We start from the raw sequence: 25,190 nt of genomic DNA, 5'->3' as shown, positions 1-25,190 counted from the left end.
ATTCCGGAAAACCGGAAGTTGGTGGACGCCATATTGAAGAATGTTACTTCTTAAGATAGAGAAGTGAAATTCGGCTTGAAGGTAGCTTATGGGAATTAGAGCATGGCAAATCAACATGATTGTGGAAAACCGGAAGTTGATGGACGCCATATTGAAAAATGTTACTTCTTAAGATAGAGAAGTAAAATTCGGCTTGAAGGTAGCTTATTTGAATTAGAGCATGGCAAATCAACATGATTGCGGAAAACCGGAAGTTGGTGGACGCCATATTGAAAAATGTTACTTCTTAAGATAGAGAAGTGAAATTCGATTTGCTGGTAGATCTTGCTAATTAGTGCATGTTAAATCAACATGATTGTGGAAAACCGGAAGTTGATGGACGCCATATTGAAAAATGTTACTTCTTAAGATAGAGAAGTGAAATTTGGCTTGAGGGTAGCTTATGGCAATTAGAGCATGGCAAATCAACGTGATTCCGGAAAACCGGAAGTTGGTGGACGCCATATTGAAAAATGTTATTTCTTAAGATAGAGAAGTGAAATTCGGCTTGAAGGTAGCTTATGGGAATTAGATCATGGCAAATCAACGTGATTCCGGAAAACCGGAAGTTGATGGACTCCATATTGAAAAATGTTTCTTCTTAAGATAGAGAAGTGAAATTCGGCTTGAAGGTAGCTTATGGGAATTAGAGCATGGCAAATCAACATGATTCCGGAAAACCGGAAGTTGGTGGACGCCATATTGAAATACGTTAATTCTTAAGATAGAGGAGTGAAATTCGGTTTTATGATATTATGGATATTACTGCATTGGAAATCAACATGATTAGGGAAAACCGGATGTTAACGGAAAAATTTACTTTAATATTCCTCTTTCCTTTGGTGATTGCTTATGTTAATTAGAACATGGTAAATTTATATGATATTATAAAACCGAAAGTCGATGGACGGCATAATGAAAAATGCAATTTATTAAGATGAAGAAGTGAAATTCGATTAGATTATTGCGCTTACTAATTCGAACATGGACAATGCATATGCTGTCTGTAAAACTGGAAGTTGATAGACGCCATGTTGAAAAAGAAATACATTTGAGTGTCGATTCAGTTTTTATTTATTAAAAATTAAATATGAATTCCATCAAACTCAGGCTTTCCAGAATCATGTTCATTTGTCATGCTCTAATTCCCATAAGCTACCATCAAACCAAATTTCACTCCTCTGTCTTAAGAAGTAACGTTTTTCAATATGGCGTCCACCAAATTCCGGTTTTCCACAATCATGTTGATTTAACATGCACTAATTAGCAAGATCTACCAGCAAATCGAATTTCACTTCTCTATCTTAAGAAGTAACGTTTTTCAATATGGCGTCCATCAACTTCCGGTTGTCCACAATCATGTCAATTTGCCATGCTCTAATTCACATAAGCTACCGTCAAACCGAATTTCACTTCTCTATCTTAAGAAGTAACATATTTCAATATGGCGTCCATCAACTTCCGGTTTTCCACAATCATGTTGATTTAACATGCACTAATTAGCAAGATCTACCACCAAATCGAATTTCACTTCTCTATCTTAAGAAGTAACATTTTTCAATATGGCGTCCATGAACTTCCGGTTGTCCACAATCATGTCAATTTGCCATGCTCTAATTCACATAAGCTACCGTCAAACCGAATTTCACTTCTCTATCTTAAGAAGTAACATTTTTCAATATGGCGTCCATCGACTTCAGGTTTTCCGGAATCACGTTGATTTGCCATGCTCTAATTCCCATAAGCTACCTTCAAGCCGAATTTCACTTCTCTATCTTAAGAAGTAACATTTTTCAATATGGCGTCCACCAACTTCCGGTTTTCCACAATCATGTTGATTTGCCATACACGAATTAACATATGCTACCACCAAATCAAATTTCTCTTCTCTATCTTAAGAAGTAACGTTTTTCAGTATGGCGTCCATCAACTTCCGGTTTTCCACAATCATGTTGATTTAACATGCACTAATTAGCAAGATCTACCACCAAACCGAATTTCACTTCTCTATCATAAGAAGTAACATTTTTCAATATGGCGTCCACCAACTTCCGGTTTTCCACAATCATGTTGATTTGCCATACACGAATTAGCATATGCTACCGTCAAACCGAATTTCATGTCTCTTTCTTAAGAAGTAACATATTTCAATATGGCGTCCATCAACTTCCGGTTTTCCACAATCATGTTGATTTAACATGCACTAATTAGCAAGATCTACCACCAAATCGAATTTCTCTTCTCTATCTTAAGAAGTAACGTTTTTCAATATGGCGTCCATGAACTTCCGGTTTTCCACAATCATGTCAATTTTCCATGCTTTAATTCACATAAGCTACCGTCAAACCGAATTTCACTTCTATATCTTAAGAAGTAACATTTTTCAATATGGCGTCCATCAACTTCCGGTTTTCAACAATTATGTTGATTTAACATGCACTAATTAGCAAGATCTACCACCAAACCGAATTTCACTTCTCTATCTTAAGAAGTGACTTTTTTCAATATGGCGTCTAATTTCCAGTTTTACCAAAATAATTTTGATTGGCAATGCCAGGTCAACCCGAATTTCAGATCTGTAACTTAGATGGTAATATTACTCAATATGGCGTACATTAACTTTCCCTTTTTTCCACATGTATTATTAGTTGGTAATATTCTAAGTACATAAACTATCATCATGTCGAACTTTCAATATCTTGCTTGAAAATATTTTTTTTTAAATATGTTCACCTTGCACCTAATATTACGTGTATTGGTTATATAAAAGTAACATTATTAATAACAAATCTCACGATTCCATATTTATTTATATATATACAATTTATATTTTATTGCCTACAACCTCAATTAATATTAGTTCTTATCGATTTTTCAAGAATTCAACAATGAAAGTTTTAAAATGAAGAGTTACGTGACATATATTTTCTGATCCATTCAATACCCATTTGATTTGCTGAAAATAGGTTTTGTTACAATTGTACCCGATCCTAAAGTTCAGATATACCCATCATGAATTTGTACCGGTATGATTCTAAGGAGAGGTACGTACCGTAACGGAACCGGCATTCAGATAAGGAACAAGTTCCATGCTTTCTGGTACGGGTATTTTAACGTTCCACTCTGTGTACCCAAAGCTGTCGTCCCCGAAGCACTCTCGGGTACGAACGGAACGGTATAGCAGAAGCGTTACTGTTCGCCTTACCAAGAGGTTCTGGTATTTTCCTTGGAACGGTCCACAGCACTTGGGCCGGTACGCGGTACCCGGTACGGGAATAACGCGGAACGGTGACAAATACCAATGAATTGCGTTACGTTACAGGTCCCTGGTTTAAAGTGGGATCCGAACCACTATGCGCCTCCAAAGGGTATCGAACCTGGAACCCCTTGATTACAAAGCAACAACGCAACCACAGCAAGAGACAAAGATTCCTAGTAGACAGTAACATCATTTATCCTGTGTAGTTATACAACCTGTTATGCACAGGACGCATGTTGTGAGAAGGAAAATAGAACATGAAAACATTTTCACAAAAAAAAGAATTTTAAATAATGTTACTTTCTTTTAATTGTGCGCAGTTGTTGCTCTTCCCCAAAATTCTTACAAATCTAGTTCATGAGAAACCCGCTTGCACTGAGACCTACGGAAAGAAAAACAATCTCTCGTTTATTGAAAGTGATACTCGAAGAATCTTGACACCAGTCACACTGGCGCCAGCAAAAATCTGGAGATAATTAGGCAGAATGAATGTTGGATTTTATACGGGTCTACTAGAGCATTGTCTGCTACAGTACTAATTGGGAGACACAACACAGCATTTCTAACCACCAGACAAAAGAGACCAAAAAAAAGCGGGGCTGTAAATTTTGTTCTGGTTCGTCTGTGTAAAATACATTGCAAAAATTTCATGACATTCATGTTTTCTTTGCTTTAGCCACTCCCCCCCCCCCCCTCCCCATTCCAGAAAGCAGTCCAAACTCTTCCTCAACTTGCATTGTAATCTAGCCTGAAAAAAGGAAAAATGCACTTTAAACTGTATATTTCGTCACGATTAGCCCATCAGCATAAAAAAAAACTCAAAACAAGGTTTATGAAACCTGCACATTTTCAGATATCAAAAAGAGAGATCGTTATTTACTTTCATGTTGATCGATGATTTAATGTTGGATTTAGGAGTATTCTCAAAGTCAAACACCTACTCCTCCAAATGTTTTGCAATTGAATAATATTTTTGTTCATTAATCGGTCTCAGCACAGCACTTTTTTTTTCTTTTTTTACATGAATGGTTTTGAAGAAAAGCAGCAATTATATTGTGTGCATTTCCTTCCAAGAAGTTTAGTCTTTTGTCAGGGTAAAAATAAAATTTACAGTTTTGCTTATCAGAAAGCACAGAACACGAAGTTGTTTTAATTCTTGTTTTTCTTTCTGGAGATTTAATTGTGTTATCTTCAAATCGAAAAAGCTTTGCAAGATTCAAAACAACGACTTTTTCCTTCATATTGGATGAGTCATTGCTGTTATCGGCAAGCAAGGAACAGCTTCGCAGATGCTAGACAAAATATTGGTGCCAGCTGCAGCATAAAAACAAGAAGAGCGGATGGAAGTTCGAGCAACAGGTGGTCAAAGAGAAAATCCTCACTTTAAAGATGACGCAACTGTCAAAGACGGAACATTTATCAGCAGTGTGAAGAAGAAAGAAATGGTCTTTGCTTAACGTTTTACCATGCAACAGACACTAATAAGGACAATATTTCCTATGCAGACAACAGCATACATAAAAAAAAAGACCTGAATTCTGCAAATATCACATTGCCCTGCACACCAGTTGCAGAGAATGAGTTGGAATGACGGGGGTCATTTTTTTCTTTTATTTTGTCATATGGTTTTTGTTCACTTTCAAGAATGTATGCAGAACTGGATGCTCCATTTTAGATATCAAAGGAAAGCAGGAGGGGTCCACTTCCACCCTCTCCTGTAATAAGCCTGTGTGCACACATGAGCAAGAAAATCATGGCTGAAAGAATCAACATCGCCTCCCCTCCCTTTCACGTTTGCTGACAGGAAAAGAGGGAGAAGTCACACAGCCAAAGGGATGCTTTTCTCGCAAATATTATGACATCGGCACAGTTAGTGAAACGTATGAAGTGGGAAACAGGAGTTATGATACACGTATGATCGAAGTAAACTTCTGCCAAATCTTGGATGACAACGCATTAAGTGGGTTGGCAATCTTTAGTTGGTCTATGTGGCTTTGATTATCTCTTAACAGTTTCGCTTTTTTTATATGAAGTGTTACAGGAAACAAACACATTTTGAATGAAGGTGGTTACTAGAAGTTTTCGGCTACAAGGCCAAGAGCAACTCACCCACGGGAACCTGCTGAACCCCCCGTGGGTGTTGTCAGCAGTTCTTAGGTCAAGGAAGATTTAAAACATCATCCAAGCACATTTGGTCTTCTCCTTGAGTATCCAAGAGCAAGCGAAATCACAATGGCAAAACAATTCTGGCACGATGGGTAGAGGCTGTCTGGGTGCTGGGTAACATTGGCACATTTGGGGGAGGAGAGGGCAGAAATCAAGTGCAATTGGATATCACTCAAGTGTGTTGTGGTGGTGTCTAATTTTAGATGAGCCTCACTTGTGAGCGGTAGAACACTCGTGAAGGAAATGAGTGCAATCGGCCGATTTCTTTCAATTTTTCAACTTCTTTTCCAAATTTTTCATGGTTCCCATGAAAAGGGTAGTTACCTCGAGATGGTTGTTATATCTGGGATCTTAGAACCAAGAGCCAACTGTATATGAAATTGATACATACCCTGATGATTCTGTTATTAACTCTGAGTTATTTCCATAGCTCGGATTAGAATCAGCAAGTGCTGAGCCACTTTCTTCAGACTGATTGGAATCACTGTCATCATTTGAAGTTTCACTTACCACTGTGACCTGGAAAAAGAAAAAAGTCGCTTAAAAAAATAACACCCATGTAATTAAAATTATAACTGACGTTGGAAATGCAAATTATAGCTACACAATGCTCATTAAATTGTATAAAAAATAATGGACATCCCTGCAACAGACTCACATTTAGAACATGCAGAACACTTTTGTGTTCCCAGTGCATGCAATGTTTGTGTTAACTGCATTATACTGCCACCTAGAGGCTAAATCTACAATTACATGATGGGACCTATTATGAGTGCAAACTAGGAGAGATTCTTTATGTACTGATATGCACCTTTTTGCTGTAAGTATGTAGTTCTTGTACCATAAACGTTTGAAAGCCCAGAGGGAATTATGTATCACTCTCTATATGAAAAAAAGGTAAAGTGCTCCCCTGTGCTTAGCACCACCCATGAAGGTGTATAGGGGGTGTGGGGGTAATGCCTCACACTTTGTTGATCTGGTCGTGACTGGGGATGATGTGGATCATGCCCCCGACCAACTTTACCCCTCAGGGTTTCTTCCAGGTGCCCATGTTATTTGATGCTGGGTGGGCACCGGGGCCACTTCCAACATCAGAAAAATCCCGGATTTCAACCAGCCGGGGATCAAACCCGGGACCTTTAGTATGGTAGTCAGACACCTTACAGACTCAGCCACCGCAGCCACCCGTATGTTTGAAAGTAAATGTGTTAATCTGTGCTTGGATTCTTTCAGAATGTAGATTTCATCAGAAGTTATCTGGTCTACTTCTCTATTGGAGCTTGAGAGAAGTAGTCAGTACGCGCTGTTAGTTAGAATTTGAGTTGTTGCTTTACATCCACTAAAAGTGCAATCCAAATGCCCACATACCACCTCCATCAGGTATTGACCCTTGATTACAAAGTGACAATGTTATCACTGCACCATCAGGGAAACCCTGTCAAAGGATGTGGACTGGAGTATAACAGAAGCATTTTCTTCTCTACTGACACCATGATGAAGTCCTGGAAGAGAACTCAGTTGCTAAAGTGCAGCTTTCTGTGATGAAGTGAAGTTGTGTTTCAGAAGAACAGTGTTTTTTAAAGGGCAATCTACACTTTTAGGTGTACAGGCTTCCCCAAGCTATAACGTCCTTTGTTTCTGCAATCCTTGAGAAAACCACAGGCATAAATCTAGGGGTTTAGTGCACACTGACAAATGAGGATTGGTTTGAAGTTGCCAAGCATTTTGCAGGTGGTTACCCCTGAAACAGGGCAGGAAGAGGGTGCCATAGATGGTCGGTCTTCCCTGCTCCTTTGAGCATGTTTCGAGAATGGCATAAGATTAGGTTCAGCCACTTTGTTTTTTAACATTTTTGTCCTCATCCCTCCCTCACATGCATGTCACTGGACAATGCAGTGACCATACCCAGAGGGGGCTGGTTGCTTGTAGACGAGAATGTAGAAAAAATGTAGCAACGCTATTGACTGTCAAACATGGCATGAATTGTGGTTTTGGTAAGAAGACGGATGGGGGTAAGGACACGATAACATAGCAAGTTCTTTATGTCTTGGGTGGCTGCAGGGGTGAAAAGTAGCCAAAGAGACAAAATTATTGATTTAACCACCACAGAGAGAGAGAGAGAACAGATGCTGCATTTCAAAAGAAGAGCTGGAATATAATTAAAAAATATATTATCCAGCCTCCTGAGTCCCATAGTCAGCCATTGAACATTTTTTGTTCAACACACAACTAATATTTTGTAAAGTGTAAAACTGTTGTAATTTTATTCCAGAAAATCACAACATTCGCACATGCTCGTTCTATTTTAAATTTTTTTAAAACTAACATTATTTACCTGTTCTGTCTTTCGTTGATTGAATTTTACCCTCTTTATGGAGGCAGTATCTTTCAACATCATATCAGCATTAATACATTTTTGAAGGAAATCGTCAAAGCCATGAATCTCATGCTCACATTGCATGCATACAAAATCTGATGAATCAAATTGTGTTGTTGCCTGAAAGAAAAAAAAATGATAAATAAATTAAAAGTATGTCCATGCGGCTCTGACATCTAGACCCACAGCTAGCATAATTCTATATGCTATATATACATATGCACACACAGAATAACAAGCTTTACAAGATGGTGAAATGATGAAGGTAGCTTTTGAGCTATTTTCACCATGTTTTAAACTGTGCATGCACATAATCTTTGACCTGGTGTGGCCTATTACGTGAATGTGTGCATTCTTTAGTTGTTAGTGACTGGAATACATCAAGTTATGTCTATGTGCATTCATTTTCATTCAGGTGACAAGTACTTTTTTCTGCACACCATGGAGTTGGAAAATACAAGATGTTCTGCTGCTAAGATGTCATGTGACATAGATATGAAGGGGTATTAGACATAAATGTTTTTGTTGTAGGGTTAGGCAGGTCTGTTAGCATTAAAATTACTTCCATGAATACTTCCTAAAACCCGATTATGTGATTTCTGGTCTTCAGCAGTTTTGCTATTCTCACTATAATTTGGTTCTTAGTCTGAAGAACACCCTGATTCAGGGTTGAAACATTATGTGTAAAGTGTTTTTTACATAAATAAAAATAACCTTGGTCAGCATCTTTAGTGCTTTTCTAATGTGAAAACAAGGCTTAATCATGTTATCAAGAAAGAGGCATGTCAGCCTTCCTCTGTAATGCCAATGTACTAAACATTGTGTTTTTATTTGGTAAGACTGCAGAATATAGGCTGCTTAGGAATAACGTGGTTCATAATTTTTTGGTTATGTTTTGTAGTTAGTCATCAGGAAAAGTAAGTTTGAAGGTGCGGAAATTTTTTTTCTTTTAAAAAAAATAGAAATACGTATCAAGGTTGGGTGCTCTTGGAAGGATCAGTGACATGATGGCGCACATTCCTGCACAAATCTAGTCAAAGCAAAAAAATGCCTACGCTGTTAGGTAGCTAGGTTTAGTTCTCTTAGCCTGAATAATAATTTGTCATTGCATTTATGCTAATGAAACCTAACCTAACGTTGTAGGCATTCCTCGTTGAAATAATGAAAGAAACCTTGCATATACCATATGGATGCGAATGAATAGAGAAATGCATTGCTTTTAGTAGCAGGAAAAACATTTGTCAATGCTCTTGGAACCCAACCTAACAGGCCTAACCTAACCTTGTAAGCATTCTTCATCTGAAATAACGAACAAAACTGTGCGTGTCTGAGTGGAATCCAGAGCAACAAATCAACTCGAATTCCACGAAATGAAGGGTCTCACTTACCACAAAACACTTGAGCAATCTTGTGTTCTGACGTCACGGGAAAAAGCATTTTTATTTTAGGCTAGCTTGGTTTGGTTCTCTTAGCCTTAATGGAACCTAATCTAAACTCATAGGCATTCCTCGTCTGACGTCCGAACACAAGGTAGCAAAACTCTTGTGCGGAGAGGAAGACCCTGAAACAAATGACAACAATTGTGCATAAACAATATGGACATGAACGAATGGAGAAATGCATTGCTTTTAGTTTTTACGCTCAATAATATAATAGCACTCGGAAAAGTAACACCAGAAAATGAAACTAGATGGTACATACTTTCAGGGGATATAAATTTTGTTCATCTATTTAGAGAAAAAAAGCAACCCATGTTCTGCAATGAGACCATGTTGAACATAATACACACAAAGATAACGTTAATTCACACAAATGTAAGCAATAACGTTAATGCATAAAAATGTTAAAATTTATGAAAGTGAAAAATGAAATATGACATATTATAAATATAGTTAAAACTCATTTGCAATCACATTCAATAAAATATAAAACAGAATTTTGCACCTAATAACATTATATGAATCGAAGAAGTATGTCGAAGTTGTGCACTAGGAATAACTCATTAAACAATTCCTGATTGCATTGGATGCCTTTTTTTAGACTCCTGGCAACCCTGCGCTACCAGCTATTATTATTGCTTCAGTTGCGTTCATGTCGCTTACTTCTCATTTCAATTCGGTGCTAACATCACCGACGTTCCTGAACTATTACTTTTGGAGAGTTTTTGTGCATGTTTAATTTTGATAATGGTATGTAGAAAGGTGTTGATTCCACTGGTATCAATGATTTTGAGTGGTAGAAGAGCAGTCAACAGCAACAACTCGCCTCAACATTTTTTCTTTCCAAAGATTCATTTACCCTTCCCTGTGACTGGTTGGGGGCCAGCGCAAGAAATTCTACAGATTTTATGATAAATGCTTGATAGACAACCACCCTCTTGAAGGCAGATAGAAAAGTGAAAGAAAAGCATGAACTAAGAGCCTGCTTGACGCTGTTACAGAATCGAAATAACAAGTAACAGTAAGTACTCGTAAATGTAAGAAATAGACATTATCTTAGTTAGAAATGCATTATTTCACCTTAGGAAATGTTCCGCACTCCAAAATGGTATGTTAGCAATGTAAGAAATATGATTTATAGGTGTTTCCCTTATACTATAATAGTACCCAGATCGATGTATTAATGTATTAATTATAAACATTTGAATGATTATTATTTCTGAGTAACTTATATCGGACACCTCACCCCACCCCCCCCCAAAAAAAATACGTGCCTGGTGATGTGAGAAGTTCGTATGAATCAGTAACTAGTCTTTGGTATTTACACTGGAATTATATAAGTGTCGTAATTAGCGGGAATCGTTAAGCTATAGGTACCGGCACAGCCCTAGTAACAAACTATTCTCTATTTGACGTTTTCTGAGGATGTACCGAAGAATGGAAAATAAGTAATGAAATGTATTATTTTATATAGATGTATGCTTACCCATACACCAAGGCAATTCTTAATTTTCCTTAGAATATCCATTCCATCTTCTTCTGCCTTAATAATACTTATACCTTCGTTTGATGTAGTTCGTTCACAACAGAAAAAGCATTTCGAATATGCCATCATTTCATGCAACTACTGCAGTATTAACTTTGCTATTTTTCATTACTCATTTACTATAACTTTCTGTTAGATACAATTTACTTAAAAAGGGTACAATCTTTCACACTTATTCCAAACAAAATTGATTATGTTTGTTCACAAACAAATAACACGAAATAACGTCACAGTTTACTTGCCTTGCGGCTTGCACAGTTGCGTGTTGATTCATATGTTGGCTAATTCTTCTTTATTTTTGGCTCACACCGCGTTTGCGATTTCTAGCCAAACTTGCAGAGTTGAGTACATACAGCCTATTTTAGACGAGAGCATTTTCTCTAACATTTTTGCTAGCATAAATGTTATGTAAATGCTTACAAAAATCTTTTAGCAGATGCTACTTTACATGGAAGCATTTCATATTAAATTTCAGTAACCTTTTGCGATTACAATGTATAACATATACAGCACGAAAGACACGTCAAGTAACACCATCTATGCTGAGTGCAAGGTGTTTACAATTGAAACAACTAAAATATACTTCCATACGAACACATTTAATGTTCTGAAATATATATTTATCAGGCGCGGCTCATGCATTATTTTCCTCGGTTTCATTGAAGTCATGTGACGAGTGTGGTATTTAAGAACTTTCCAGAGGGAGGAGGGAGGGATATATATATATATATATATATATATATATATATATATATATATATATATATACACACACACACACAGAGGGTGTTTCTAAAGGTCGTTTACAACGCTTGGGAGGTGATTCCTCACAAGAAAACAAGCAAAAAGTCTAATGCCCGGTTCACTCAACGCGCGTTAAATTTTAAAGAAGCGTTAAATCAAGTTAACGCTACATTAGCACATTGAAGCATTTCTCCAACCTTCGTTAAGGCTAACAGACCTCTAATGTCGTCGTTAAATCTAAAGGCACTCTCTTGCTTAACAGCGCGTTGTGCTGTGTCGGAAATAAGATGGCGAAATTGCGTATGCCAGCTGTTGTGTTGAAAGGTTGTCCCAAACCGATCTGAACACATTATTTGCATACCGTCGCAAAACACACTAGTTCGATTTCTTTCTACAGCAAAAATTATTTTCCCATTTCGTATTTCATATTATAAATTCGTACTGAAAATCAGAAATCATATGTAAGTTAAATGAGAAATATCGTATCAATGTACTTGTTAAGTTTTGTCAATAATGGCATCGTGATCATCACACATTATTCAAATTTTATTAATTTTGCCTGTCGAGCCAAAAATATATGCTTATAGTTAATTATACGAACTTGATGTTTTTAAAATGCATATTGGGCTTCCACCTTCAATGCACTGTAACCATAAACACAAAATATCGCATGACTTTTTAAAATAATGTAACCTCCTTTTACATATTTCAATTTGTATAAGGTGAAGTCATTCACCAAAATATTCGGTGTCGTCGTCCACGCCGTTTTCCAGTGGATCACATAGAAACTGGAGAAAGTCGTGGTTTCTTGTGTTTATGCTTATGTCTGCTTATAACTACCATTCCAATTTTATGTTGCTTTTTAAACTGGAAAACGTAAGAGATAAAATTAAAATGAAGCAACTGTCCTAGAAAGAGGCAATACACGTCCTGTACTCTCATTTAATGTCAAATAAATTTGTGACATTACACAATGTAGCCTGCAATCTTTCAAAGTAGTAGGGAATTGTTCTTTCGAACTTTTCAAATTAATTTCCACCTACTCCAATTAACATAATGGAAAAAATGATTTTGCAGTGACGAGAATGCTCGACGTAAATGTTCATCATTCTATATTCTAAATCACAAGCGGCTAGGGACAGCTGTAGCAAACTGAAGATGCTAAAAGCACCAAACCTCACCAGCCTAACCTAACCAAGTACAGAAATAAAGAAAACCTGCCTAACCTATTTACTTATTTAGCACGTAGCTGTACGTAAGTACTGTAGAATAAAACATGATGTTTAATATAACGTGAGTCTTAATATAATCACAAAATCAAAACAATTATTATGCAGTATATTGAAAATGGGCTGACATATAACGGTGCAAATAGAAATTAAATCGTATTCATAACAAACTGAAAGAGCACTTAAAAATTGAAAAAAAAAATAACCGTTACATGTACAAGGTACATTTACGAACGACTACCATCTCATCGCGTAATATAGCTTACATATGTTGTTTCATTAAGAAAAAAAGCTTGAGGTCCTAAGCAGTTTCAAGTATATAGTTTCGTGCATGGACATTGTAACATTTTGACATTGTGCAGTGACATAAAACACACTACCATCCATTCGGAAATTATTCCTTGTACATACGTACAAGTGGTAATGATATTGTCTCAGTGCACTTGTTATATATTTTACAAGTAATGATAAATTAAATGTAAAATATCATATTAATCAACCGTTCCATGTACAAGGTACATTTTCTGAATGACTACAATTTCATCACATAATGAATAACCGAACATATTGTAAAGAACCGTACTACACATGTATGTTTCATTAAGGAAAAAAGCTTCAGGTCCTAAGCAGTTAAAAGGTGTTGTCGTTTCGTGCATGGAAATTGTAAGAGTATACATATTTGTTTGAAAAACACACTACCATCATTCGGAAATTTTTCCTTGTACATACGTACAAGTGATAATGGTACTGTCTAACAGTGCACTTGTTTTTTTTTGTGCTTTTTTACCAGTTATGATAAATCAAATGTAAAATATCATATTAATCAACCATTCCATGTACAAGGTACATTTTCTGAATGACTACAATTTCATCACATAATGAATAACCAAACATAATGTAAAGTACATGTATGTTTCATTAAGAAAAAAGCTTAATCCTAAGCTGTTTCTGGTAATGTAGGTACGTGCATGGACATTGTAAAAGTATGCATATTTGTTTGTAAAACACACTACCACGCATTCGGAAATTATTCTTTGCACGGTACGTTTGTACAAGTGGTGAGGATACTGTCTAACAGTGTACTTGTCCTTTTTACCATTTATGATAAATCAAAATATAAAATATCGTATTGTATTATATACGTATATTTTTTCTTTGAAAAATATTTGTACGAAACAAAAACACAACCATTCAGAAACGTGCCTTGTGCATATGCATGAACGGTAATCATACTGATAAACATTTTACGTGCCTTCTTTTTTGTCAGTGAATATTTGGAAACAGTAGATTTCTTGTTTGCAATGCCACATACACATCAATGCCAATAGAAGTGACTTGTTGCAATATTTACATATTTAATTGCCATGGCACAGTAAGTTAAGTTATGCATGGCGTACATTTCGTGAAATGTTCTCTTTTGTTGAGGAAAATTATTATAGCAAACACACGTTCATTTCCACCTTTAGGCCTCTTTTGCAATGTCATTTTAATATAATTAAATTTATCAAACTTCAAACAGATAACCCTAACCTAGAACAGTAGTTTTTATTTATATATTTATGATCTTGTATTTGCAGTCGGTAGGCACTCATTTAAATCTTACTTAAGATATTACAATGTAACTGTTAATCCTAATACATAACATTTTCGGTGTGCGGACGTAAATACCTAACTAACATTCATTTCTTAAACATATATGTATGTGTTACACGTTACTTTATTTATTTTTGTTCCTGGGATTTCATACAAAAAAGCCCAATTCCGCTTACGCACAGTCTACTGTCCACGGTGCAACCAATGAAAACGTTGCATTTCTCGTATCAAAGTATGAGAATAGCAAGGCATCAAAGCAAAATGTCTCTAACATGTCGTTAGTTAACGGGCCTGTAAAATCGCTTGAGCGAACATTAAAAGTTTAACAGGCTGCTAAGATTTTAGTGATGCGTTAACTATCAACTCGTTAAGAACGTTTTAAAAATGGTTGAGCGAACCGGACATAAGTTCCATTTTTACGAGATAAAAGCCTCGCAAAAGGTGACAAAGTGAACGTCACACCTGACTGGGACGAATACTATAACAGATAGAGAGGCGGTTCCAAGGGAATCATAAAGGAATCGTATGTGCTCAGTCCGGAAGTCACTATGAAAAGTTCACTGCACGCATGCGCAATGGAGTCCTCAAAGGAATTGGGGATTTCCAGCAAGAACAATACATGGAAAGGGTATGTAACGCAGCAAGAAGGACCGTGACAATGAGAAATGCGTTCAAGACAACACATCCCGACCTCAAACATCAAAACATGAACACCGAACACAAAATCCGAAAAGTTGAGCACGGTTGCATACCCCAGTTACACGCGAGAAATGAACGAATCATGTCATGTGGCATACGAGAGACACATTACTCCACCAGGAGGAGGGAAAGAAAAACACAATGTCAGATGATTGCGACAACGTGTATTTTTACACGCGACAACTACGTAATATCCCCCCCCCCCACATACACAACAAACAACAAATGCTACATCTTCAGTTGGTGTACAGTGACACGCACTGTCTGTGCATAAGACATTGTAGCATTTGTTGTTTGTTGTGTATGTGGGGGGGGGGGATATTACGTAGTTGTCGCGTGTAAAAATACACGTTGTCGCAATCATCTGACATTGTGTTTTTCTTTCCCTCCTCCTGGTGGAGTAATGTGTCTCTCGTATGCCACATGACATGATTCGTTCATTCCTCGCGTGTAACTGGGGTATGCAACCGTGCTCAACTTTTCGGATTTTGTGTTCGGTGCTCATGTTTTGATGTTTGAGGTCGGGATGTGTTGTCTTGAACGCATCTCTCATTGTCACGGTCCTTCTTGCTGCGTTACATACCCTTTCCATGTATTGTTCTTGCTGGAAATCCCCAATTCCTTTGAGGACTCCATTGCGCATGCGTGCAGTGAACTTTTCATAGTGACTTCCGGACTGAGCACATACGATTCCTTTATGATTCCCTTGGAACCGCCTCTCTATCTGTTATAGTATTCGTCCCAGTCAGGTGTGACGTTCACTTTGTCACCTTTTGCGAGGCTTTTATCTCGGAAACGAAGCCTCAGTCGTAAAAATGGAAAACTTAGACTTTTTGCTTGTTTTCTTGTGAGGAATCACCTCCCAAGCGTTGTAAACGACCTTTAGAAACACCCTGCATATTTGGGGTGTGCGGGATCCCGAAAACTCGGGATCACGATCGAGAAAAAAAATTCCCGTCCCAATCCCGACTTCGGGAAATGACTTCCCGACATTTCGGTATCCCAAGCATTCGGAATTACCGAATGGTTATTTTAAAAAGTTGTTAATTCTAGACGTTTTCTGCATTGTAAGTTTCTGGAACTTATCGGAAATTGTTAGATTTTATTCAAGAAATGAAAAAAAACAATCACTTAAAGTGTAAATGACGTAGAATTCGAGATTTCCAGATCTTCGGGAAATTTCTAATATTTCCCGTCCTGAAAATTTACCGAATTCGTCGGAAAATGGCGAATTTTTCCAGTCCCGAATGTCGGGATCTAAAAAACTTTCCCGTCGTCCCGATCACGTCTTGACCCAAAAAAATCTGTCCCGCACACCCCTAATATATATATATATATATATATATATATATACACACACACACACACACACACACACACACACACACATGTTTGTGGCTGCTAGAGGCTGCTAGAGGAGAGGGGTTGCGAGTGGTGGGGTATAGGGGTATATCGACAATTTTCAAGGTAAATGGGGTCATTCCACACTTCATTTTATATCACGCAATTAAAGAAAAAAAGGGGGTTGAATCAGAAAGTTTTATACCCCATAAAAATAGCGCCCAAGACTTCTTTGCTAAGTTACGGTTACATTTGCGAAATGATAAAAATTACTCATTAACTTGCTTCTCAGGTCCCATGAGGTTAACACAAGTTCCATTAGCGTATTAATTCTGTAAATTTGTTAGGCGGGCGAGTATCCCCTCCAAGTTACGCCTAATTAGTCTGGGGCTCCTAGAATACATGACAATAGCGATTACCACTATTATATATCTAACGCCCATCATTGTGTACGTAAGTTCATAATCAATTGTTGTCACGGAACTGATCAAGATGAAATTCAATATCGATTCTTCTGTGTCTTTAGCTTGATGCAAAATTACAAAACTACCAACGTAACATCGCATGCCCAAACTGAAAAATATTTACAACAAAGGATACCATATTCTAACTCGCCAATGTGTTTCAGTTTGATTGATTGATTGACTTAGTTTATTTTACTTAAATTCTCTGCAACTTTTGGCTAATTGCAAACATGGGATGAGTGATGATATGATGAAATTGATGAATGGACACTCACAAACACCCATGATCAGGCTGGGAAACCTACCCGAGGCCTTTGGCGTCGTAGCACAATGTGCTAACCACTCCGCCACGGGGAGCGACCCTTGTGTTTTAATTCAGTGATGTTGAAAGATAATATATGTGTAACATCACTAGATACATCAAGCCATGGCCGTGTAATTCTTCATGTGTTATATTTTTCACAGGCAACCAACAATCAATAGGAACTCACCACCCCTGCCTTCTTTTGTAGATGCACTTGCAAATTTTAAGAACCCATCCTTCGATCAACACACCCTTCGCCGCCACCGCCACCAGATTTCGTTGATTTGAAGCCAGATTCCTGATATTGTAGTCTGGAACTCCTAATGCTTACTTTTTCCACTAACATTCTATCTTCACAAAGAAATCTAGTTCATTTTTTAAAAAAGAGCAAACTTATTCTTTAAAAAAATGACTTCGTAAAGGGCTATCGTGCTCACGTCAAAAATTCCATGTATGCTATCTTCGTGTACTATTGCTCCATTCAAACAAAAGCGACGTTCTTTGGTGACAAGTTCGAGTCATGCGACAACTCATTCGAAATTTTCACATTGATTTGGTTGGCATTTTCTTGCCAAATTCCGTGGACAAAGAAAAGGGAATTGGGGAGATGATCTTCAACCCTGCCACTTGCTTGACAGTTCCAGGAATAGAGCAGTTCTTGAGGCCACATCTGTGTTAGCCTAATAGAGGGTACTAGTTTACTATCCTTCGGACACATTTATTTATTTTTACAGAAGAAACTACTTACCGTAATAAGTTCCTGTAGCATTGTCGAACATCGGGAAGGTGTTTTGTGTGATGTGGGAATGTTCAATTCGCGATTAAAATTAACCGATATGCCATCTGCCGGGATTTTCAGGAAGTACTCTAATACCCGTTTGCACCAACGTCAATTTACTCGCGAGTAAGAGTCAACTCAGAGTTAACCCACGAATCGGCTGATTTTCTGTTGCACCAACAGAAACGCCGGATAATCTGCTCGTAAAAGGAGGGTCAACTTTACCCAGGGGGTGCCCGTTCGGCGGCGCAGATCGTATGCGCAGTTGTCCGTGGATACATGACGTCATCATCGAGAAGCTCGGCACGGAAAAGGCTGGTTCCTTATGCAAATATTGAGATATTTGACAACGAATATCTTCTAAAATATGTTACAACTTTTACTGTTAAGATTCATCCTTTCTAATCAATTTATCACAAAGTTGATTCAAATGTGTAAAATGGTTTTCAAGAAATCGTGTTACGAAGGAACCCCTGTTTTGTTCTCTCCAGGCTTCCAATGTAAGGGAGTTTTAACTTAAGGGCGTTGGATTTCTTTTTGCTGTATGTTTTAAAATAAGATTATTTTGTTCTTGCTGTGAAAACTAACGGAAGAAATCTAAAATATCACAGCCTTTCCAGCCGGTAATTGCGTAAGTAAACGTAAAGACCAGATTGTTATGAAAAATGCGGGATTGCCCATTTTTGTGAAAAAGACATTGTGCGAGATCTAAAAGCAGAACATTTTAATATGGTATGTAAATGTAAGGGTGTAATAAACGTGACTGCTTCCCGTAAAATATCACTGCACTCTCCACGTTTCTCTTCTGTCTTTTCTTTGGCGCCGTCAATAGCTTCAACACGTCGTTTTTTTATATATATATATTTGTCACATATTTGTTTTAATTAGTATTCTGCTCGTTCCGCCACCTGAACGCAGCAGATAGGGCAGTGCAGTTACACCGGAAGAAGGCTCGGAAATGGCAGGCTTCAGAAGTTAACTCATCTAAATTAAATTAAACAGGTATGTGCTCTCTCTAAATTTAAAACATAGTTCACAAATAATTTGATTAAAAGTTTTAAAAGTATCTGTTTTATTTAATAACGTATTAATTGGTGCATTCTTCTCTAGCATAGCTATAGGCAGTGACCACACTAGGGGGGGGGGGGCAGGAACGCTCCCCTATTCTCGTTCGACAACTTCTCTCTTTCTCTCTCTCTCTTATCTGCCCCCAGTAAAACGACAAAAATAAATAAATGAATGAATGCTCTTTTAGCCAAAATATGCATTTTTGTGTCGTATGTAACGGAATAATAAACATTATTGCCCCGGGAAAATATGATTTACCACTCCATCTTTTCTATTGCGCCGTCACTAGCTACAACATATTTTGATTTCTATTGTTCCCACATATTTATTTCAATTTTAGTATTGTGAATCATATTCCACTGTGTTACCTCACGTAGCCACCCCCCCCCCACACACACACACAAATGTACGATTTCAGTTGTAAGTTTTAGACTACGCTTGTCAAATGTCCACTTATATCTTTGTATTCTTGAGCCATATAAAAATAATCATTTCGCCCCTTCTTCTGGACGATGTTTTCCCACTAGAAGCCCCTTTGCAGATTGAGATTCGGGGCTATAGCCTTCCCAAGCCACCGTCCCTTCCAAATACTGTCCTGGCCTCATGAAAGAAAAATATGTATGTATTTATATGAAATATTAATTTGACTTGGCAGTTTCTTTTTTCGAACAGGAATAGCATATAAATTTACACTAGCAATTTTGATTAAAGGTTTTGCGTAACCCTAAAAGTACATTTAGAGACTGCAAGGTCAACTCTCAATATTTCAGATATATTAATAATTTTCATCACAACGTCTAGTAATAATTATTTGTTACTTCAATAACCTCCTCGCAAATGTTTCTCGCATATTAAAAGATAGATGCCATATGATTGTCATTTTCTGTTTATTTCCTTGTAATGCTGACCTCCATGGCGAAGTGGTTAGCACAACGCTTTACGATGCCAAGAGCCCCCAGGTTCGAATCCCCGTCCGGGCATGGGTCTACTTTCCTTTCTTCAATTTCATCATATCATCATGCACCCTCATCTTTGCGATTAGCCATAGCCACAGATAAGCGAAGTAAAATAAACTAAGTCTATTAATCAATTATTTTTTAAAACTCTTTAATTCTTCTTTAGCATGCAACATTTTTGTTAAAATGGTATTACAATTTGTAAAATGACTAAATTCTAAAGGAGAACACGCAACTTTCTTTATAGCGCATCGGTCAGAAAGTTTCAGGAATATGGATTTTCAAAATACATTTTTTCACATGTACTTTGCCCCCTTTTAAAAGTAGCGCGTTTTCATTTATGTTACTAATCATTAAAAGGATACCTCAATACCATCTTGGGGATGACAATTGATATTTTCCCCCTCCTAAAAGTAATAATATACTTTCGCTCTCTGAATCTCCCATATAAATGCTAGGAGCCGTCTGCTTCAGCCGAGCTCACTCCCTCTCTGGTGACGTCACGCGTTCGTGCAAGATCGGCAATCTTCGGATGGCTTTACCTAATCTCTATCTACCTTGAACTTTGCCCTCCGAGATCGGCGAGTAAAGTGTGGGTCAAGTGTAAAGCCAGCGAGCCAGCGTGATATTAAATATGGCGGAAGAAGTGGAAGCCGTCGAGGTTTTAGATATTATAGAAGAAATTGAAGAAGTTTTACCGCCGGAACGTGTATTGAGAGATCGAAGCAATCCAATGGAAACCTTGACAGATGATGCTTTTGTCAAAAGATTTCGCTTATCGAAGGCAACCGTCTCAAATTTGGTCAGAAGATTTGGAGAACGGTTGAATTATCCTTCCGCAAGGAATCACCCTGTTCCACCTGTGCTGCAAATACTGGTCACTTTACGATTTTTTGCAACAGGTAAGAATTTTGATGCATTTATTAATGTTGTCCATAAAGTGTGATGCGATATATATATATATATATCCGTAGTTTCTTCTGTAAAAATGAAGAAAGTTGTCCTGCACATAACGCAATTTTACCAAAATGGATTATATTCCTCAAAATTTACATGTGTACTGCATTTTATAGATTTATTACATTTTCTGGGGATGTAGATAACTAAAATAGATTGTGTAACAACAACTACAATAACATATATGGAAAATTGGAGCAGCCCACAATAAAGGTGATTGCATTTCCCACCAAAAATGCATTATGCCTGATAGTCTAAAAATATAAATTAATAATAATAATAGCACAAATGCTTACCTTCTACATAATCCGAATCAAACGGATTGTCCAAACGTTCGAACCTTTGGGGTAAAATACTGGTAATTTTCTCCGACACCTTGTCTACGACAGTATCCTGTGGACCTCCACCTGTCGCATACAAGGACCTCCGGTCTTGCGCTAGTTGTTTTCTAGCTCTCTTCTTTATATTCTTCACCGCATTCTTTAAATTTATGCACGTTCTTTTTTGTGTATTTGGCAACGCATTGAATTCGGACGTGAAGTTTTGCCAGGCTACTTCCTTTTCTACATTGCTCACGGCATCGGTCTTCTTATTTTCAATTTTCAATTTGAATTTCTCCACCAAGTACAGAAGGTACTCAGTCTCCTGTGGAGTAAAATTTGGTGCTCGCTTTTTTCCATTCTCACATTCCATCACGTGTACAATTCACACAACAGGCCCACAAAAAGAGAAAAAAAACTTTCGGCAAACAATGTTCTTTCTCCTACCCTACACAATAGCGCGCTTTCTGACGATTCTGCTGTTGCGGAGGAGAGCTGTCTTTTGTTACTTTGTGACGTTTTGACTCTTAACCAATCACTTACTTCCATTCTTAAGAAGTTTAGATGCTTGCTTTGAGGCTAGCTTTTCTCCTAGGGTTAATCCAGAGCAGTGTTGCCACATGAAGGGAAATTTCCCTTTTTGAAGGGAAATTTGGAACTAATTATAAGTAAAAAGGGAAAAGGGAAATTTGATGAAAAATAGCGAATTTTCAGGGAAATTTTAAGACAGACTCGACATTAAATATATTAAACATTATAAGTGATTCCAGTTTTGAAAATGAGAACTTTCTCTTTTATTTTGTCATATACTTTGGTTTGTTCTGAGAGGAAGGGTGGAATTTGGGTTGGTCCACATATGGCTACCGTTTGGGGCCGGAGGTCATTGACCATTCACCCTTATATCCCGGCTTTGGGAGTGGGAGTCTGAGGGTATTGTTTATGTAAGGCTTTCCGCGGTTCACTGAATTTTGCCTCAACACTGCACGTGCAAACCATAAAGTTCTCTTTGTCGCAAACTATATTTACTTCAGTTTTCATTGGACACTGGGTTATTAGTTTGGTTTGGTTTGAGTTGCTGTTTTACGTCCACTTTATGCACAGTAAGGTTAATCGGGACTGGATGTACAGTTTAAAGTGGGATCCAAACCACTTATGCCTCCACCGGGTATCGAATCCAGGACCCCTTGATTACAAGGCAACGACGCTACCACTGCGCCATCGGGGAGGCCCACTCTGTTATTCGTGTGCGAGTGTTCGGTGGAAGGGAAGGTTGTGTCTGTTTAAGACGATGGAAGAACAAGGGGAGCAAAGGAAAAGATCTACAACTCCAAAATATATTAGAAAACGTCGTGAAGAATTATATCGGAAAATGAGAAAACACCACGGAAACAAGTTAAAAAATTCCGTGCGGAGAGGGAAGATGTGACTAACAATACCTCTCAGACTCAATGGATTAAATTTTAATAAAAAACTTGTTGTGTTTTAGAAGTTCCACCTAATATGTGAAATTTACCAGAATGGAACATTTACTCAGGTATGTACTATATATTTTTGTTTACTCAGGAATAACCCCCATACACATGCGTGGAATTTAAAAATTTTGATGGGGAGGCAAAAATGTGAGTTTCCACACAAACTCTTCATACTTAAAGGAAGTGTCGTTTCATCTACGCCTTACTAGAACAGCATTTTGTGTCGAATATTTTTAATTTTCTTCTGATGGTGTGATGAAGACAAGGGGCATTGGCCTCCCTAAATCCAATCTCTATTTGTGTGTTTGGCTTTTTACTTAAGAAAATCTTACTTACTTAAAGTTGCCAACTTTAACGTAGTTTTAGCTTTCATCTCAAAACGAAGAAATTGACTTGGTTTAGCAATAAAATCTAAATCTTCCAAAAAAATACATTTAAAGTTATTGATTTATTGATTTTATTGTTTATTGATTTGGTTTATTTTACTTCACTTTTCTGCCACTTTTGGCTAATTGCAAAGATGCGGATGAAATATGAATGAAATATGATGAAATTTATGAATAGACACTCACAAACAGCCATGCCCAGGACGGGATTCGAACCAGGACCACTGGCGTCGTAGCATTTAAAAGTTAAATTCTTTAACATTTTATACATACATACGAACATGGGTCAACGATAATATTTATTATTATTATTGTTAATAATAATAATTCTTTAGATGAAGGGAAAAAATGGGCGAAAAAGGGAAATTCTACCCCTTGCAAAGGGAAATTGTGCTTACAGATTGTGGCAACACTGATCCAGAGTCTCTTGACTCTCGATGTTCATCGCACATTTCATGTTGGTGCAATAGAAGATGATCGTTACTCGAGGATTACTCTGACCCACGGATCACTTTACTCGCGAGTTAATGCAGTGTTGGTGCAAACGGGCATAAGTAGGATACGTTGTGTTGAAGCCGTTTAAAGCATGGTGGATATGCGAGAAAGTAAGGTCTACTGTTCAGGTTTTTTTTGCTCTAAATAGTTTTATGGGTCAGAACAAATTAAAAGGTTTCATGTGTTTCCACCCCGTGGAATCAACAAAATGAAATTTGTTAATAAATCAGGGAAAACGTAATTGACAGAAGATTGGTATGGGGGATATAACACTGTAATTCGGCAAGGAAATTACGAAGAATGCACGAGTCTGCTTACTTTATTTATCGAGAGATAAATATATATTTCCATCAAAGTAAAGTTTTAAATTGTACTTTATAAATAAAGCTTTTTTTTCCGAAAAATCATGAAGCGTCTTAACCAATGCGTCCATGTATTACCGATGTTACGTATGTGTGAAATTTGGAACAGGTGCAAGTCGATTAAGAGGGAAGATGAAAATAGTTTGAGAATGAATTAATGTCAAATGTAACCAGAAAAAAAGTGGATATGCTAATGTTACTGTTTCATTCAGTACGATGTCCTTTTTCAGTGAGTATAGCCTGGTCATGAAATCGTGAATATTATTATTAAACCAGCCTTTCTCTTTCGAGAAAGAACTGCAACGACATGTTCGCAATTTTCTCCTGTCCCAGCTTTTCAAGTACAGGTCAATTTCAATTCCTTTATTTTCAAATAATTTCCGAGAACCCCAGTTACATGACGTGCAGATGATACAGCACTGCTTTGGACAACCAGTGCGTATACATAGTTTCGTCTGCATTTTCCGTGTTATTTTTGCCTATCATAATTAAATGCTTCGTTTTCAGTACAGCTTCACGTTTGTTAGAGTACCTGGAATTCACATCGCATTCGCAATATTTAAAAATAATGCGTAATTTAAACGTTTTCTACCATACCAGTCATGACAACACGCTGTTCTTTTGTACTACTGCTGAATGTAAACAAAAATCTATCCTACTAGCGGCCATATTGGAAGCGACACTAGCGCTCAGGTGGTAATTTTAATCGCGAATAGCTGAAATTGATGTTGTTCGTTGAAAATTAATTCTCCGACGGAGAATAGCGTTTGGCGCGTACACCTTCACGCGTCGTGATTGTGTTTTGTTCATGTTCATTGGGTATCCAGTGTTTCGAACTGTCTGAGTTTGCAACGAGAGTAAAGCCCCTATCACACGGAACTGGATTTCTAGTTGGAATGCTCTAGTTGACGCTGGACTGGCTACCCATTTGCTAGTTTTGGCCTCACACGGTACTTGTTGCACCGTACTTGTCGATAGTCTTTCGTTCCCATAATGGCGGTCGCGCGATATGTAAACAACGTATCACTTCACACTTTTAAAATACGATAACTATTCAACCGAGAGGAATCTCGCTTCGCATTAAATGGTTTTAGGTAGAGAAGAACGGCACTGATAAAATACATACTTTACAACGTTTACTATACACGTATGGAAGAATATTTTAGCTTTTTCAATTGTAAACATGCCTTTCGTGC

General features: G+C 37.4%; 2 protein-coding genes across 3 annotated transcripts in view; both read right to left on the bottom strand.

Annotated features, from left to right (window-relative positions):
- Positions 1-7,956, bottom strand: part of LOC146004750 (uncharacterized) — a 30,707-nt gene extending 22,751 nt beyond the window's left edge. The window contains exons 1-2 of the mRNA XM_083143722.1: positions 7,800-7,956; positions 5,856-5,983 (exon numbers count right to left, since the gene is read on the bottom strand). Of these exons, the coding sequence (XP_082999848.1) occupies positions 5,856-5,983; positions 7,800-7,925 (254 nt within the window). The 5' untranslated portion in view covers positions 7,926-7,956. The remainder of the gene's footprint in view (positions 1-5,855; positions 5,984-7,799) is intronic.
- Positions 1-10,989, bottom strand: part of LOC146004639 (uncharacterized) — a 726,328-nt gene extending 715,339 nt beyond the window's left edge. For both annotated transcript variants that reach the window (XM_083143539.1, XM_083143540.1), the window contains exon 1: positions 10,767-10,989. In XM_083143539.1, the coding sequence (XP_082999665.1) occupies positions 10,767-10,895 (129 nt within the window). In that variant the 5' untranslated portion in view covers positions 10,896-10,989. The remainder of the gene's footprint in view (positions 1-10,766) is intronic.
- Positions 10,990-25,190: the final 14,201 nt, after the last annotated feature.

Source organism: Lepisma saccharinum, chromosome 22 (genome assembly GCF_977018435.1).
Source record: "Lepisma saccharinum chromosome 22, izLepSacc3.1, whole genome shotgun sequence".
Lineage (NCBI taxonomy): Eukaryota > Metazoa > Arthropoda > Insecta > Zygentoma > Lepismatidae > Lepisma > Lepisma saccharinum.
This window is presented reverse-complemented; position numbering and strand designations above follow the sequence as displayed.